This window comes from Hypanus sabinus, chromosome 15 (genome assembly GCF_030144855.1).
Source record: "Hypanus sabinus isolate sHypSab1 chromosome 15, sHypSab1.hap1, whole genome shotgun sequence".
NCBI lineage: Eukaryota > Metazoa > Chordata > Chondrichthyes > Myliobatiformes > Dasyatidae > Hypanus > Hypanus sabinus.
The window spans coordinates 6,720,382-6,738,354 of NC_082720.1; the positions used below are offsets into that span (position 1 = coordinate 6,720,382).

The window sequence follows — 17,973 nt, forward strand, 5'->3', positions numbered from 1 at the left end:
ACCTGTAACTGTTACTTGCAATTCTGAAAACTGAATTTACAATTCAGGTTGACAACATTTCAGTCTTATCAGAAAAGTGAGAGAACAGTATGTTTTAGGTTTCATAGAGAGAAAGGGGAGGACGAACAAAAGATATTTGTGAGAGGGCAATAATCAAGACTGTTCAGCTGGCAGTCTGTGGGTGCTCTGTTAAAACAGGGTAGTTTTTTTGTTGCTCATTATGCCTCTGGCATTTGTTGCAGCAATGAAGGTCCTACGTAGCTTCATTGCAGTGTGCTGTGCTCGGGGCTTCTTTCATCATGTCAGTTGCTTCCTCTCAGTTTTCACTGCTGTCAGTTCATGCAAGTCTGAGTGGAGACTCAGGAATATTATCACACTCAGGTGTAGAAGGATTCTCCATCGTTGTTTCCATAACAGTATTGGTTGACTAGTCAGAGTTTTTATTTATTCATTGAGATACAGCATACACTTTGAGCCGTGGCATCCAACAACCCCCAATTTGACATTAGTCTTATCAAGGGACAATTTACAATGACCAATTAATCCAGCAAACTGTGCGTCTTTGGACTGGAAGGAAACCAGAGTACTAGAGGAAACTCACAAGGTCATGGAGAATATACAAATTCCTTACAGGCAGTGGCAGGAGACTAACCCAGGTAGCTGATTGTGCTAACTTCTACACTACTGTGCCGTCCCGTTAGCCCCGAGATGAACCCCTGAACCTGGAAGACTGGTGGAACACTCTTAGTTTGGCATCGGTGACCCTACCAAGAGACAAGGCATAAAGCCCTGACTCCAGCCAACACGCAAGCCTCCAGATGCAATAATAAGGTGCTCCAGCTATTTTATTATAAAATAATAAGGTCTCCTCTTGGTGGAGACAGGATAGTGAATGCCTGTAAATCACAGTTGACTGACCGGAGGAGAATGGTTAGCAAGGGAAATAAAGCGTTAGATGTGTGCAGAACACAGTAGCAGCTGGAAATCAGAAATTAAAGAGAAACCTGGGAACACTCAGCAGGTGGGCGAGTATTTGTGACCATAGGTGGATTATGGAGATTTGAGTGGTGATCTCAGGTAGGCTTAGCGAACCATTGAAGGTTACAAAGAGAATTGGTTTGTGAAGGATAATAAATCACCCATGTTGAAATGGTGGAATGACCTAATTCTTATGTCTTAAGGAAATAGAGCAGTTCAGAGATGTCTCCACTCAGAAGGGTGAGAAATAGACACCCATAAGAGGAACATTTGATGGCTCTAGGCCTCTACTCACAGGAATTCAGAATGAAGGGTGACCTCATTGAAACCGGTAGAATGTTGAAAAGCCTCCAGAGAATGGATGTTTCATGTGGTGGGGGTGTCTAAGACCAAAAGACACAAGCTCAGAATAGAGGGGTGAACTTTTAGAACAGAGATGAGGAGGAATTTCTTTAGCCAGAGAGTGGTGAATCTGTGGAATTCGTTCCCACAGGTAGCTGTGCAGGTCAAGTCTTCAAGCATGTTTAAGGCAGAGGTTGATTCTTGATTAGTCACGGCACGAAGGAATATAGGGAGAAGTCAGGAGAGGGAAAATGGATCAGCCATGATGAAATGGCGGAGCAGATTCAATGGGCAAAACGTGGAATGTTATACTAAAGGAGGGGAGGGTTGGCAAGGGGATGGTGCCTAAGGAAATTGGGGCAGAACTGCGGTGAGGTTAAGATGGGAGCGGCTTGATAAAGAGCAAAAAAAAGCCTTCCCAATGACGCACCAGTTTTGTGCTCTCTGAGCTGTCTGTATTAAGTTTCATGTCAATTTCACCAGATTTCCACCAAGCTGTTTATAAGCTTCCAAACACACAAGCACTGCTTTCTCCTTCTTTCAGTCTCGTAAGTAAATAGTCCAGTTTAAGAAATACAGAACACGTTATCCCACCCCTTCCAAAACTCAGCCAATCAGCCTAGGAGCTGGCGCTATCACGTGACTGGAACGTGGAAGGAAACGAAAGTTTGCAAAGGTTTGGCGTTTGGTTGAGTTGTTTTGAGAGTTGTAGAGGGGAGACCAGTGCGTGGCGGCGGTTGCAGACCGAGCGGAGTTCGTGTCATAGAGCGAAACAGAGTGAAAGATAAAAAGGATCGGAGTGACTATGACGACCGAGGCACCAGGGTCGGGTAAGGAGAGTTGCATTGATTTGGTTTGCGGCAAGATCAGTGCCTGACCACCTTAGGGAGAAAGTCCGCCCTCCTCAGATGCATCTCCGCTGCCCCGAACTATTGACTTAGGCGCAGTGGGGGGAACCCAGGGGGAGGCGTAGGGTCATCCCCCGTAAGGGAGAAAAGAATATTCCTTCATCTGAACTCGTGGTAAACCTGTTCCAAATACCTGTGAGAAATAAAACTTGGTTCACTAAATGTTGGGAACGAGGAAAAATCCATTCTTTCAAATGCAAATAAGAATGTGTCAGGGCACCATCGTGTTGTTTCAATAGTTTGAATAGGACAGCAGTATTTGTAAGGTGCAGATGTATTTGCAGATCCTGTCACCGCATCGCACTGGTGCAAGAGCTCTGTGTTTCTTTCAGGATCTCGGCACTGGCAGCAAGGCCAGCATTCATTGGCCATCCCTAATTGTCCTTGGGAAGTGGAATTGGGCTGACACCTTGAACCTTTGGTAGAGGTGCTCTAAGAATGCTGCTGAAGGGGGAGGAGTTTCAGGTCATTGAAGCGAGAACAACGGAGAACCGGCGATTAAATTCCGTGTCAGGATGTTGTAAGTAGGGGAGCTTTCACAGGTGGAGCTTCCCTGTCCTCAACTGAAGAAAACTATGGACCTAACATGGGTAAGGAGGATTAGTGAGATAGATATAAAGGACATGGAGAGCTGAATGTCCGATTTTTTTTGCTGTACAACTCGTCGACTCGAGAGTCAGGAGATGCCGTCGTGAGTAACTACAGTGCATTTTGTAGATAGCACCATAATCTTTGCACCATTTTGCTTTACGCTTGTTGCTGTATTTATTAGACCATAAGAAAACGGAGCAGAATTAGGTCATCCAACCTATCAAGTCTGCTTTGCCATTTCATCATGGCTGATTCATTTTCCATCTCAACCATATTCTCCCTGTAATCTTTAATGCCCTGACTAATCAAAACCCATATCAACCTCTGCCTTAATGGCCTCCACAGCCGCCTGTAGCAATGAATTCCACAGATTCATCACTGTCTGGCTAAAGAAATTCCTCCTTATCTCCATTTTGAACGGGCGCCCTTCTATTTTGAGGCTGTGTCCTCTGGTCCTGGACTCTCCTACTGTAGGAAACATTCTCTCCATATTCACTCTGTCAAGGCCATTCAACATTTGATAGGTTTCAATGAGACTCCTCTCCCCCCCCCCCCCCCATTCTTCTAAATACCAGCAAGCACAGACCCAGAGACATCAAATGTCCTTTCATTCCAGGAATCATTCTCATGAAACTTCTCTGAACCCTCTCCAATGTCTGCACATCCTTTCTTAGATAAGGAACCCAAAACTGCTCACAATATTCCAAGTGAGGCCTCACCAGTTCCTTATAAAGTTTCAGCATTACATCCTTGCTTTTATATTCTAGTCATCTCAAAATGAGTGCTGACGTTGTATTTGTCTTTCTCACCACCAATTCAACCTGCATGTTAACCATTGAACCTCAGATTTTTGAATTTTCTGCCCATTTAGAAAATAGTTTATGCTCCTGTTCTTTCTACCAAAATGCAGCGCCATGCATTTCATGACACTGTCTTCCAACTGTCATTTCTTTATCCATTCTCCTAATATGTCCAAGTCCTTCTGTAGCTTCCCTGCCTCCTTAACAATACATGCCCATCCACCTATCTTCATATTGTCTGTAAATTTGGCCACAAAGCCATCAATTCCATGATTCAAATCATTGATATATAATGTAAAAAGAAGTGGTCCCAACACTGACCCCTGTGGAACACTACTAGTCACCAGCAGCCAACCAGAAAAGGCTTCCTTTATTCCCAGTATTTACCTCCTACCAATCAGCCAATTCTCTATCCGTGTTAGTATCTTTCCTGTAATACTTTGGGCTCTTACCTTGTTAAGCAGCCTCATGTGCAGCACCTTGTCAAAGGCTGTCAGAAAATCCAAGTACACAACATCCACTGATTCTCCTTTGTCTATCCTGCTTGTTATTTCCTCAAAATATTCCAACAGATATGTCAGGCAAGATTTTCCCTTAAGCTTATGCTCCCTATGTTTGCTTTGCCCTATTTTGTCATGTACTTCTCAAGACCTCATCCTTAAGAATCGACTCCCAACATTTTCCCAGCCACTGAGGTCAGACTAACTGGCCTATAATTTTTTCTCTTCTGCCTCCCTCCCTACTTGAACAGTGGAGTGACATTTACAATTTCCCAGCACATCCCAAACCATGCCAGAACCTTGTGATTTTTGAAAGATCATTATTAATGCCTCCACAATCTCTTCTGCCACCTCTTTCAGACTCCTGGGGTGTAGGCCATCTGGTCCAGGGAACGTGTCCACTTTCAGAACTTTCAGCTTTCTGTGTACCTTCTCTCCAGTAATAGCAATTGCACTCGCCTCTATCTCTTAACACTCTCAAAATTCTGGCATACCATTAATGAATTCCACATTGAAGACGGATGCAAAATGCTTATTTTTGAGTGAAGATTGATTCAAAATACTTAGTCCATCTGCCATTTCCCTGTTCTGCCCCCACCCCCATTACTGCCTCTCCTTTGTCATTTTCCAGTGATCCGGTTATCCACTTTTGCCTCTCTTTTACACTTTATATACTGTACAGTATCTGATAAAACCTTTGGTATTCTCTTTGATATTATTGGCTAACTTATTTTCATAGTTCATCTTTTCCCTCCTCATAGCTTTTTTAGTCACCTTCTGTTTTCTAAAAGTTTCCCATCCTCTAACTTCCAACTAATTTTTGCTCTATTATATGTCCTCTATTTGACTTGTATGTTGCTTTTAACTTCCTTTGTCAATGGCGGTTGCATCATCCTATCTTTAGAATACTACTACATCTTTAAGATTTATCTATCCTGTACCTTCTGAATTTCTCCTAGGAACTCCAGCCATTGCTGTTCTGCAGTCACCTCTGATAGTGTTCCCTTCCAGACAATTTTGGCCAGCTCCTCTCTCATGCCTCTATAATTCACTTTATTCCTTTACTCCACTGTAATACTGATACATCTGACTTTAGTTTCTCCCTGTCAAATTTCAGGGTTCATTCCACAACACCCAATCCAGAATAGCCTTTCCTTTAGTGGGCTCAACTACAAGTTGCTCCAAAAATCCATATCATAGGCATTCTACATATTCTGTCTCTTGGGATCCAGCACCAACCTGATTTTCCCAATCTGCCTGTATATCGATATCCCCTGTGCCCATTTGACATGTGTTCTCTATCTCCCATTGTAATTTGTAGCCCACATGCTAGCTGCAATTTGGAGATCTGTATGTAACTCCCATCAGGGTCTTTTTACCATTGCAGTTTCTTTACTTGATCCATATCTTCCAATCCTCTTTCTTTTTCCAAGAAATTTACAAGAAATCAATTTCAGTTTTTATGAACAAAGCTACTATGGGTGACAGGTGCCAATCGTGCAGGCTGTTCTGTCCTGGATAGCTTGAATTGTATGAGTTCACGGAAGTGGAGCACATTCCTTACTTGTGCCTCAATGATGGAAAGGCTTGGGGTGTCAGATGGTTAGTTTACCAAGCCGCTTATAAACACTGTGGTGTGTTTCAGTTCAATGGTAATGTGAGGGTGCTGATGGTTGGGTCTCGGTCATGGTAAGGCAATTGAATGTTAAGGGTGGACCTGGGTGAGGTGGTCATTGCCATGAATAATATCAGCTGCACAGCAGTCAATGCCTGAATGTTGTTTAACAATGTTGGCAATTGTGTATGGACAAAGGAGTAATGTGCACAGAAAGAACTAGTAACTGAATTTAATCCTGACTAGAGAGCTGTGAATCAGATATTAATATTTTTCTCAACCCTTCTTTTCAATTTGATGTGTGGAAAGATATGTAGTATGGCCCGAACAAAGCACTTAATAGTGAGCAGAATGTCCTCTGGGTGGATAGAACTACCACTGATCAAGCTGATCAGGTCCTAAAGGGCAGAGTTGTTCAGTGGATCTACAACAGATCAATACAAGTCCTTGTTCTCAGCAGTACACCTGTGAGGTATGTCTTTATAAGCTTGTTGGCAGAAGTGATCAATATTTTTGTGGAGACAGTACTATGTCTTTTCAATAAAGATGTTGTCTGTAAAAACGTGGCATTACACATGTTAAATGGGATAGACTTCCAAAAAGTGGCAGATAGTGAATGAGAAGCAGTCCCCATCCTCAGTGGTGGTATTCTGCATGGCAAAGTCATTTGAAGCTGTTTCTAGCCAGAGGTGCCAAGTGATGACCCATCTTGACTACCTTCTGATCCCCAAACAATTAAATTAATTCTGATGTCAAGGAAAGTCTGAGCTGTATTGATCAGTGTCTAGTTAATTTGCAGGAGCCCTGTTAAAAGAATAGTTGAAACACTTTTGTTAGAAATCGCAAGTAGCAATCATACCATGCATGATCAATTTTAGAAGTATAATTATTGTTTGTGAGCCTCAGCAATGTAAAAGTGCTTTATTTTTAACATTTGCCCAAGCTGATGACACTGTAATTCTGTTACTCTCACCACAGACGCTGCTGGATCTGCTGAGTGTTTCCAACATTTATTTTATAAACCAAACCTTATTTGGGGAAGGGTTGGATAAAATGCTACTTTAGTCTGAAGTTCTTGACCTTGTTCCTCTGTAAACTTTCCACTGAAAGTGCTGTAGTGGAGGAAGATGTTTAATTAGCAGCCTGATTGTGTGGCATTCTTATTGTCCAGTATCTCTCAAGTGTCCCTGTGGAGAATTGTACATTGGCATATGTTTTCACAAGCCACAAGAGGGAAAGGATCTACTCAAACCCAACCATCATAAATTCATAGAGAAATACAGCGCAGAGGCCCTTCAGCCCATCTAATCCATGCCAAAAAAATTTAAACTGCCATTTACCTCACCAAAGCCCTTCATATCCCTACTACCCATGTACCTATCAAAACTTCCCTTCAATGTTGAAATTGAGCTTGAATGCACCAGTTGTGTTGGTAGCTCATTCCACTCTCTCACAACCCTCTGAGTGAAGAAGCTTCCCCTCATGTTCCCTTAAACTTCTCACCTTTCACTCTTAAGCCATGACCTCTGGTTGTAGTTCCACCTCAGCGGAAAAAGCCCGATTGTGTCTATCTATACCCCTCACAATTTTGTATACCTCTATCAAAAATCCTCTCAGTCTTCTGCATTCTAAGGAATACTATCCTAAATTATTCACTCTTTCCTTATAACTCAGGTCCTCCAGATAAAGCAACATCCTTGCGAATTTTTTCTATACTCTTTCAACCAAAACTGCATACAATACTCCAAATTAAGCCTCACCACCATCCTGTACGACTTCAACATAACATCCTATCTCCTGTAGTCAATACATTGATTTACAAAGGCCATGTGCAAAAAGCTTTCTTTATGGCCTTATCTTCCTGTGACGCCACTTTCAACAAATTATGGACCTGCATTCCCAGATCCCTTTGTTCTCCTACACTCCTCAGTGGCCTGCTGTTCACTACACTGGTTGGTCCTGCTGAAGTGCAAAATCTCATGTGTGTCTGCAATAAATTCCATCGGCCATTTCTCATCTCATTTTAACAGCTTGACCAGATCCCTCTGCAAGCCATGATAGCCTTCCTTACCGTCCACTACACCCACAGTGTTGGTGTCATCTGAAAATTTGCTGATCCAGTTAAACATATTATCATCCAGATTGCTGATAATAGATGACAAGCAATGAAGGACTCAGCACCGATCCCTGCAGCACTCCACAAGTCATAGGCCTTCAGTCAGAGAGGCAGCCATCTACTACACTCTCTCGCTTCTCCCATGAAGCCAATGACAAATCCCATCTACTACCTCATCCTGAATGCCGAGCGACCAAACCTTCTTGACCAGCCTTGTCAAATGCCTTGCTAAAGTCCATGTAGCCAACGAACACTGCCTTGCTTTCATCATTTTACTGGTAACTTCCTCAAAAACCTCTAAGATTGGTTAGGCGTGACCTACCATACACGAAGCCATGCTGACTATCTTTAAAATCAGTCATGTCTAAGCACATGCTGAGGATACCCTCCAATAATTTTCTCACAGCTGACATCAGACTCACCAGCCTATCATTTCTGGGATTGATGTTTAGAGCTTTTTCTAAACAGTGGAACAACATTGGCTGTCCTCCAATTCTTTGGCACCTCTCTTCTTAGTACGGATTTTTTAACTATCTCTGCTAAGGCCCTGGAAATTTCTGCACTTGCCTCACATAGGGTCATAGGGCCTTTACCTTGTCAGGCCCTGGGGATTTATCAACCTTGATTTGGCTCAGGGTGGCAAACACCTCCTCCTCTGTAATGTGTACAGGGTCCATGAAGTTGATGAGCTTTGCCTCACTTCTGTGGACTATATCCTGAGATATAGTCCACAGATATAAAGAATTTATTTCAGACCTCCCGCATCTATTTTGGCTCCACACATTGATTACTATTCTGGTCTTTCAGAGGACCAATTTTGTCCCTTGCAGTCCTTTTGCTTGTAACATATCTGTAGAATCCCTTAGGATTCTCCTTCACCTTGTCTGCTAGAGCAATGTCATGTCTTCTTTTAGCCCTCCTGATATATTTCTTAAGTGTCCCCTTGCATTTTTTGGACTCCATAAGTGCATCATTTGTTCCTGTTTGCCTATACCTAGCTTTTAACTAGGGCGTCAATATCTCTTGAAAACCAAGGTTACCTACACTTGTTATCTTTACCTTTTATCTGACATGTACATACAAACTTCGTACTCCTTTCAAAATTTCAGTTTTGAAGGCCTCCTATTTTCAGAATCAGGTTTATTATCATTGGCATGTGACGTGAAATTTGTTAACTTAACAGCAGCAGTTCATGCAATACATAATCTAGCAGAGAGGAAAAAAAATCAGTAAACAAGTAAATCAATAACATATATTGAATAGATTTTTAAAAAGTGCAAAAACAGAAATACTGTTTATTTAAAAATAAGTGAGGTAGTGTCCAAAGATTCAATGTCCATTTAGAGATAAGATGGCAGAGGGGTAAGAAGCTGTTCCTGAATCGCTGAATGTATGCCTTCAGGCTTCTGTACCTCCTTCCTGATGGTAACAATGAGAAGAGGGCATGCCCTGGATGCTGGAGGTCCTTAATGGACACTGCCTTGCTGAGACACTGCTCCCTGAAGATGTTCTGGGTACTTAGTAGGCTAGTACGCAAGATGGAGCTGACTAGATTTACAACATTCTGCAGCTTCTTTTGGTTCTGTGCAGTTTCCCTTCCGTACCAAGACAATGACGCTGCCTGTCGGTACAACTATGGATGTTTTTGAGTGTATTTGTTGACATGACAAATCTCTTCATAGAACCATAGAACATTACAGCACAGAAACAGGCCTTTTGGCCCTTCTTGGCTATGCCATACAATTTTTCTGCCTAGTCCCACTGACCTGTATCTGGCCCTTATCCCTCCAAACACCTCTCATCCATGTACCTTTCAAGTTTTTCTTAAATGTTAAAAGTGAGCCTGCATTTACAACTTCATCTGGCAGCTCATTCCATATTCCCACCACTCTGTGTGAAGAAGCCCCCCCCCCCATGTTCCCTTTAAACTTTTCCCCCTTCACCCTTAACCCATGTCCTCTGTTTTTTTTTTCTCCCCTAACCTCAGTGGAAAAAGCCTGCTTGCATTCACTCTATCTATACCCATCATAATTTTATATACCTCTATCAAGTCTCCCCTCATTCTTCTACGCTCCAGGGAATAAAGTCCTAACCTACTCAACCTTTCCCTGTAACTCAGTTTCTCAAGTCCCGGCAACATCCTTGTAAACCTTCTGTGCACTCTAATATCCTTACTAACCTTACTAATATCCTTCTTGTAATTCTGTGACCAAAACTGTACACAATACTGCAAATTCGGCCTCATCAATGCCTTATACAACCACACCGTTAACATTCCAACTCTTATACTCAATACTTTGATTTATAAAGGCCAACGTACCAAAAGTGCTCTTTACTACCCTATCTACCTGTGACACCACTTTTAGGGAATTTTGTATCTGTATTCCTAGATCCCTGTGTTCTACTGCATGGTAAATGGTGTCCTATCATTTACCTTGTATGTTCTACCTTGGGTTTTCCTTCCAAAGTGCAATACCTCACATTTCTCTGTATTAAACTCCATCTGCCATTTTTCAGCACATTTTTCCAGCTGGTCCAGATCCCTCTGCAAACTTTGAAAACTTTCCTCACTGTCCACTACACCTCCAATCTTTGTATCATCAGCAAATTTGCTGATCCAGTTTACTACATTATCATCCAGATCATTGATATAGATGACAAATAACAATGGATCCAGCACTGATCCCTGTGGCACAGAACTAGTCACAGGCCTCCACTCAGAGAAGCAACCCTCCACTACCACTCTCTGACTTCTCCCATTGAGCCAATGTCTAATCTAATTTACTACCTCACCATGTGTACCTAGCAACTGAATCTTCCTAACTAACCTCCCATGCAAGACCTTGTCAAAGGCCTTACTGAAGTCCATGTAGACAGCATCCACTTTCCTGGTAACCTACCATGCACAAAGTTGTGTTGACTCTCTCTAATAAGTCCCTGTCCATCCAAATACTTTTAGATCCTATCTCTTAGTACTCCTTCCAATAATATACCTAGTACAGACGTCAAACTTAACAGCCTATAATTTCCCGGATTACTTTTTTGAGCCTTCAAACTCCTAATAAAGTATAGCTGCTGTCTTGCCTTCTTTATAACTACATCGATATGATGGGACCAGGTTAGATCCTCAGAGATGTTGACACCAAGGAACTTGAAGCTGCTCACTCTCTCCACTTCTGATCCCTCTATGAAGAGTGGTATGTGTTCCTTCACCTTGCCCTTTCTGAAATCCACAATCAGCTCTTTCGTCTTACTAACATTGAGTGCCAGGTTGTTGCTGCGGTACCACTCCACTAGTTGGCATATCTCACTCCTGTATGCCCTCTCATCACCACCTGAGATTCTACCAACAATGGTTGTATCATCAGCAAATTTATGGATAGTATTTGAGCTATGCCTGGCCATGCAGTCATGGGTATATGGAGAGTCGAGCAGTGGGCTAAGCACACAACCCTGAGGCTTGCTAGTGTTGAGCGTCAGCAAGAAGGATATGTTTTATAGAAAGTAATGTCTTGCAGACCCTGCCAGAGTTGCTGTGTATCCGATCTTGCCTCTAACCTCATTCGAAATGGTCTCTTCACCATTGAAATAGCCCTCTGCAAATCATACTTGGTTTTCTGGTACAGGCCAGGATTGCCAGACTTGAATGCCACAGATCTAGCCTTCAGCAGACAACGTACCTCCTGGTTCATCCACGGCTTTTGGTTTGGGAATGTACAGTAAATACACCCCATCTGGATGATGGGGTGATAAATTGGATTAGTAAGTATGCAGAAGATACTAAGGTAGGTGGCATTGTGGATAATGAAGTAGGTTTTCAAAGTTTGCAGAGAGATTTAGGCGAGTTAGAAGAGTGGGCTGAGTGATGGCAGATGGAGTTTAGTGCTGATAAGTGTGAGTGCTGCATATTGGTAGGAATAATCCAAATAGGACATACATGGTAAATGGTAGGGCATTGAAGAATGCAGTAGAACAGAGTGATCTAGGACTAATGGTGCATAGTTCCCTGAAGGTGGAATCTCATGTGGATAGGGTGGTGAAGAAAGCTTTTGGTATTTTGGCCTTTATAAATCAGAGCATTGAGTATAGGAGTTGGGATGTAATGTTAAAATTGTACAAGGCATTAGCAAGGCCAAATTTGGAGTATTGTGTACAGTTCTGGTCACCAAATTATAGGAAAGATGTCAACAAAATAGAGAGAGTAAGAGAAGATTTACTAGGATGTTGCCTGGGTTTCAGCACCTAAGATACAGGGAAAGATTGACTAAGTTAGGTCTTCATTCTTTGGAGCATAGAAGGTTGAGGGGGAACTTGATAGAGGTATTTAAAATTATGAGTGGGTTAAATAGAGTTGATGTGGATAGGCTTTTTCCATTGAGAGTAGGGGAGATTCAAACAAGAGGACATGAGTTGAGAGTTAGGGGGCAAAAGTTTAAGAGTAACATGAGAGGGAACTTCTTTACTCAGAGAGTGGTAGCTGTATGGAATGAGCTTCCAGTAGAAGTGGTAGAGGCAGGTTCAATATTGTCATTTAAAGCAAAATTGGATCAGTATATGGACAGGAAAGGAATGGAGGGTTATGGGCTGAGTGTGGGTCAGTGGGACTAGGTGAGAGTAAGTGCTCGGCATGGACTAGAAGGGCCAAAATGGCCTGTTTCCGTGCTGTAATTCTTATATGGTTATATGGTCTTTATGGGCACACACTCATCCACACAGGTTTTAATGAAGTCAGAAACAACTGCAACATACTCATCCAGGTTCAAAGATGAATTCCTGAATACAGTCCAGTCAACTGATTCAAAGCAGTTAAAATCCCCTGCTATATTAACCTTACATTTCTTAAAATAGTCTGCAATCTCCTTATAAATTTGTTCCTCTGAGTCCCTCAGAAGTCTACCTAAGTCTATCCCTTTGGTAGTCTATAATTTAACCCCATTAACATGGTCAAATCTTCCTTATTTTTCAGTTACACCTGTAACGCTTCACGAGTCAAGTTCTCCAGTCTGTCCTGACTGCACACTGCCATGACATTTTCCCTGACTGATATCACCACCTCTCTTCCTTTAATCTCTTCTGCTCCATCACGTCTGAAACAATGGAACCCCAGGATATTGAGCTGCCAGTCCTGGCCCTCCAGCAACCAAGTCTCGATGGCTACATCATAATTCCAGGTGTTGATCCATGCCCTGAGCTCATCCACCTTTCCTATGATACTTCTTGCATTGAATTATATGCAGCTCAGGATACTAATCACACAATGCTCAACCTTTTGATTCCTGACTTTGAGGTCTTACCAACATCTGCCACCCACAACCTCTCCACTAATTGTTCTGACGTTAGGGTTCCCACCCCCCACAATTTTAGTTTAAACTGCACTGTGCAGTATTAACAAATCTACCTTCTAGGATATTAGTCCCCCTCCAATTCAGTTGCAACTGTCCCTTCTTTATGGGTCTCACCTCCTCTAGAAGGGAGCCCAATGATCCAAAAATCTTAGTCCTCCCTCATACACCAACTCCTTAGCCATGTGTTAAACTGTATAATCTTCCTGTTTCTGGCCTCAGTAGCACATGGCACGACAGCAATCCTGAGATCACAACCTGGAGGTCCTGGCCTTTAACTTGGCACCTAACTCCCTGAACTCTCTATGCAGAACCTTGTCACTTGTCCTACCCACGTCATTGGTACCCTCATAGACCATAACAGTTCACCCTCCCACTTAAGATGCGGGACCCACTGAGCTATCCCGGACCCTGGCACCTGGGAGGCAATGTACCATCCGGGAATCTCCTGTCCGTTCCCTTAACTAACGAATCCCATATCACCACAGAGTACCTCTTCTCCCCCTTCCCTTCTGAGTCACAGAGCCACATTCAGTGCCAGCGATCAGACCATTGTGAACTTCCTCTGTTAGGTCAAACTGCTAAGGCCTCCAATAGTATTGAAAGTGATATGCTTGTTGTTCGGGGGATGGCACCAGGGTTATTCTTCATTGGCTCCTTAACCCATTTGCTCTTCCTGAATGTTCACCGAGTTTCCTGTGTTCTGAATTGTGGGTGTAACTGCCTCTCTATATGTCCTATCTATTATCTATTAGTGGTCAGGGAACTGGAGGTCTCCCTGCCTTCCCACATCCCGCAGAAGGAGTTTGTATCATCTCGGAGCCCCAGATTCTGACCCAAAGTGCCAGCCTCCATTCAGGAGGTTTAAAACCTGCACGTCCTGTTACAGAGCCATAAATGCTGGTTTCTTTCCATGGATAATTTGGTTCAGAGATTATAAAGCACGAGCTCTGTGAAAACAACAAGTCAGTAGAGCTCTTCAGATGTGGAATCCCAGTGCTGATTAAAATCATTGCATTGTTAACAAGCAGAGGTTTATTCAACCCTGGAATATGCATACATCAGGATGCTCTTTATCAACTACAGCTCAGCATTCAATACCATCATCCCCTGAAAACTAATCAATAAGCTCCAAGATCTTGATCTCAATACCTTCTTGTACAATTGGATCCTCAATTTCCTCCCTTGCAGACCCCAGTCAGTTCAGATTGGCAACAACATCTCCTCAACAATCTCCATCAGCACAGTTGCATCACAAGGCTGTGTGCTTAGCCCCCTGCCCTACTCACTTTTTACTTCTGGCTGTGTAGCTAAGCACAGCTCCACTGCCATTTTCAAGTTTGCTGATGACACCACTGTCATAGGCAAAATCAAAGGTGATGATGAATCAGCTTTTGGAGGGAGTTTGAATATCTGGCTGAGTGGTGACATAACAATGACCTTTCACTCAAGTTTGGCAAGAACAAGGAGCTGATTATAGACTTTAGGAAAAGGGAACCAGAGGTCCATGAGACAGCCTTCATTGGAGGATCAGATGTGGAGAGGATCAGCAACTTTAAATTCCTCAGCGTTATTTTTTCAGAGGACCAGTCCTGGGCCCAGCACATAAGTGCAATCATGAAGAAAGCAAGGCAGTGCCTCCACTTCCTTAAGAGTTCACGGAGATTCAGTGTGATGTCTAAAACTTTGACAATCTTTTATAAGTGTATTTGCACCCTGTTATGGAAACACCAATGCCCTTGAATGGAAAATCCTACAAGAATTAGTGGATTTGGCCCAGTCAGTCACGGGTAAACCCCTCCCAACCTTTGAGCACATCTACATGAAACGTTGTTACAGGAAAGCAGCATCCATCACCAGGGACCCCTACCACCCAGGACAAGCTCTCTTCTCACTGCTGCCATCAGGAAGAAGGTACAAGAGCTTCAAAACTCACACCCCCAGGTTTAGGAACTCTTGCTATCTTTCAGCCATCAGGCTCTTGATCCAAAGAGGAAAATTTCACTCAACTTCACTTGCCCCAACAATGAACTGTTTCCACAACTAATGGACTCACTTTCAAGGACTCTTCATTTCATGTTCTTGATATTTATTACTTATTTATTTATTATTGTTTATTTTGTATTTGCATAGTGTGTTGTCTTCTGCACTCTGTTTGAACGCCCTAGTTGAGCAGTCTTTCACTGATTTTATTATCAGATTTGTTGAGGATGCCTGCAAGAAAATGAATCTCAGTGTTGTATATGGTGACATGTGTACTTTGATAATAAATTTATATTGAACTTTGAAGTTTGAGATTGTACTTTCTTTACTTGGAACCACTGTTGCCCCCACCCTAACCACCCCCCCCCCCATCCCAGGCTCTGACCTTGCTAGATCAAAACCTTTCAAGTGCTTCACACATCTCATCTGCTTTGAGGCCTGGTGCTTGTTTTGTAATAGTTTGTCCATTTAGTCAGGCTCCCTTAAATACTTTGCCACTCACCCTGCTTTCAATTATGTGCATGTGTAAGTTGGAAGTTGGCTGCTGGGGGAGGTGGGGAGGGGCCAGGAGTTAAACAGGAGTTATAGCTGCCCAACTGGCATCCAATCTCAAAAACAGCATGCAGAGCATACTTACGGTAATACTTTTCCTATTTGAAGGCTTCCTCAAGTTTTTTTTCTTGAGGTATGCCTGGAAAGCACATGAAAATGCAGGTCCTCATGCAAAGCGTGATAACAAAGTCCTGACAAAGGGTCTCAGCCTGAAACATCGACAGTGCTTCTCCTTATAGATGCTGCCTGACCTGCTGTGTTCCACCAGCATTTTTTGTGTGTTGTAACAAAGTGTAGCCTGAAAAGAGCAGTTTTTTAGCCTTAATTTTTAAACCCAGAAATTTGAACACATTCTGTGGATTGACATTCCTGTAACATATCAGGAGGTGGTTCCCTGTGGAATGTGGCATTAAATCATGGAGTTTAACATCCAAATTAATGCCATGGTTAATTTCACTTTAGAACCCAGAATACCTGCTCCTTGCCTTATTATTTGTGGAATAATGCTGTGTGCTCCCTCAGCTGTTTGTCCACATTGTTACAGTTGTTTGCTGAAGTATATAGCTCTTTCTTGAATAGTGCTGTGGGATCATCTCGGATAATTCATTCTGAAGATGGCACACCTGATGGAACAACATTCCCTCAGCTCAGCACTGAATTTCATAAGACTCTGGATTGGATGTTCACCAGCCAATCTCTGCTTCAACAGTGTGTGTCACAAAAGGTATAAGAGCTGACTAGTACACTGGACATACACAAAGTTCTGTTTGTGACAGGGATCTGAAGTTGCTTGACTGAAGAAAATGGTTTGGGTATTCTAGAGTTCTGTATCACTGAATATTCACTATACTGGGTATTCGCTATACCTCTCTATGGTGTAAGAGTATATCTGAGTGATAGAAGCATTCAGTCAATTCTTTCCTTGTCCCAACATTGGTCTGGTTTGTGACCTGAATACGTGGACACTTTATTCAAATGGCCACACTCTGACCGGCTATTTTTTAACCTCAGGTGATTTTTTAACCTCGGGGATTGGGATGGGCCTTGGGTGGAAATTAATTGAGTGAAAGTGGAAGGAATATTGGGGTTGGGCAGAAGAGGCTTTATGTAAGGAATTATGATTGAGATAAGGCAAGAGGAGTGTTGGGGATGGTGAGGTTTAAGATGTGAGGGGAGAGATTTTATAGAAACCTGAAGGGGTGGTTTTTCACCCAGATGGTGTCATATTATAGAACGAGTTACAAGAGGAAGTGATGGAGGCAGGCACAGGCACATTTAGGATATTTTAAAGATGTTTGCACTTTTGAAGGTGCGAATAGGAACATGGGCAAATGGAGTTTGGAGCCGGGAATGGTGGTTGTCACAAAGCAGTAGAGCTGAAGACCCATTTGCTGGTTGTGTGCATTACGATTGTGAAGTGTATTGAATGGTGAATGGTGAGAGAAGCATGAGCTGAATTGGCTCAGCGTCTGATGTTCCTGGCCTAGTGTGAGGTCTTGGTCTGTGAGTCGGCTAGTGTGGTATACTGCGTCCGGTGCTCCCGGTGTGGACTTCTATATATTGGTGAGACCCGACGCAGACTTGGGAGACTGTTTCGCTGAACACCTAAGCTCAGTCCGCCAGAAAAAGCAGGATCTCCCAGTGGCCACACATTTCAATTCCACGTCCCATTCCCATTCTGATATGTCTATCCATGGCCGCCTCTATTGTCAAAATGCATCCAAACTCAGGTTGGAGGAACAACACCTTTCTATACCGGCTGGGTAGCCTCCAACCTGATGGCATGAACATTGACTTCTCTAACTTCCATTAATGCCCCTCCTCCCCTTTTTACCCCATCCCTGACATATTTAGTCATTTGCCTGTTCTCCATCTCCCTCTGGTGTTCCCCCCACCTCCTTTCTTTCTCCTGAGGCCTCCCGTCCCATGATCCTTTCCCTTCGCCAGTTCTGTATCACTTTCGCCAATCAGCTTTCCAGCTCTTAGTTTCATCCCACCCCCTCCGGTCTTCTCCTATCATTTCGCATTTCCCCCTTCCCCCCACTACTTTCAAATCTCTTACCATCTTTCCTTTCAGTTAGTCCTGACGAAGGGTCTCGGCCCGAAACGTCAACAGCGCTTCTCCCTATAGATGCTGCCTGACCTGCTGTGTTCCACCAGCATTTTGTGTGTGTTGTTTGAATTTCCAGCATCTGCAGATTTCCTCGTGTTTGCTCTTGTTCTGTACTTGTAGTTTTATCTAACTG

The 17,973-nt window shown here is 43.0% G+C and overlaps 1 protein-coding gene across 1 annotated transcript in view; it reads left to right on the forward strand.

Moving 5' to 3' along the window:
- The first annotated feature begins 2,002 nt into the window (after nucleotides 1–2,002).
- LOC132405288 (programmed cell death protein 4-like) overlaps nucleotides 2,003–17,973 on the forward strand; it is a 44,587-nt gene continuing 28,616 nt past the window's right edge. Inside the window, exon 1 of the mRNA XM_059989971.1 lies at nucleotides 2,003–2,150. Coding sequence (XP_059845954.1) covers nucleotides 2,126–2,150 — 25 coding nt within the window. The 5' untranslated portion in view covers nucleotides 2,003–2,125. The remainder of the gene's footprint in view (nucleotides 2,151–17,973) is intronic.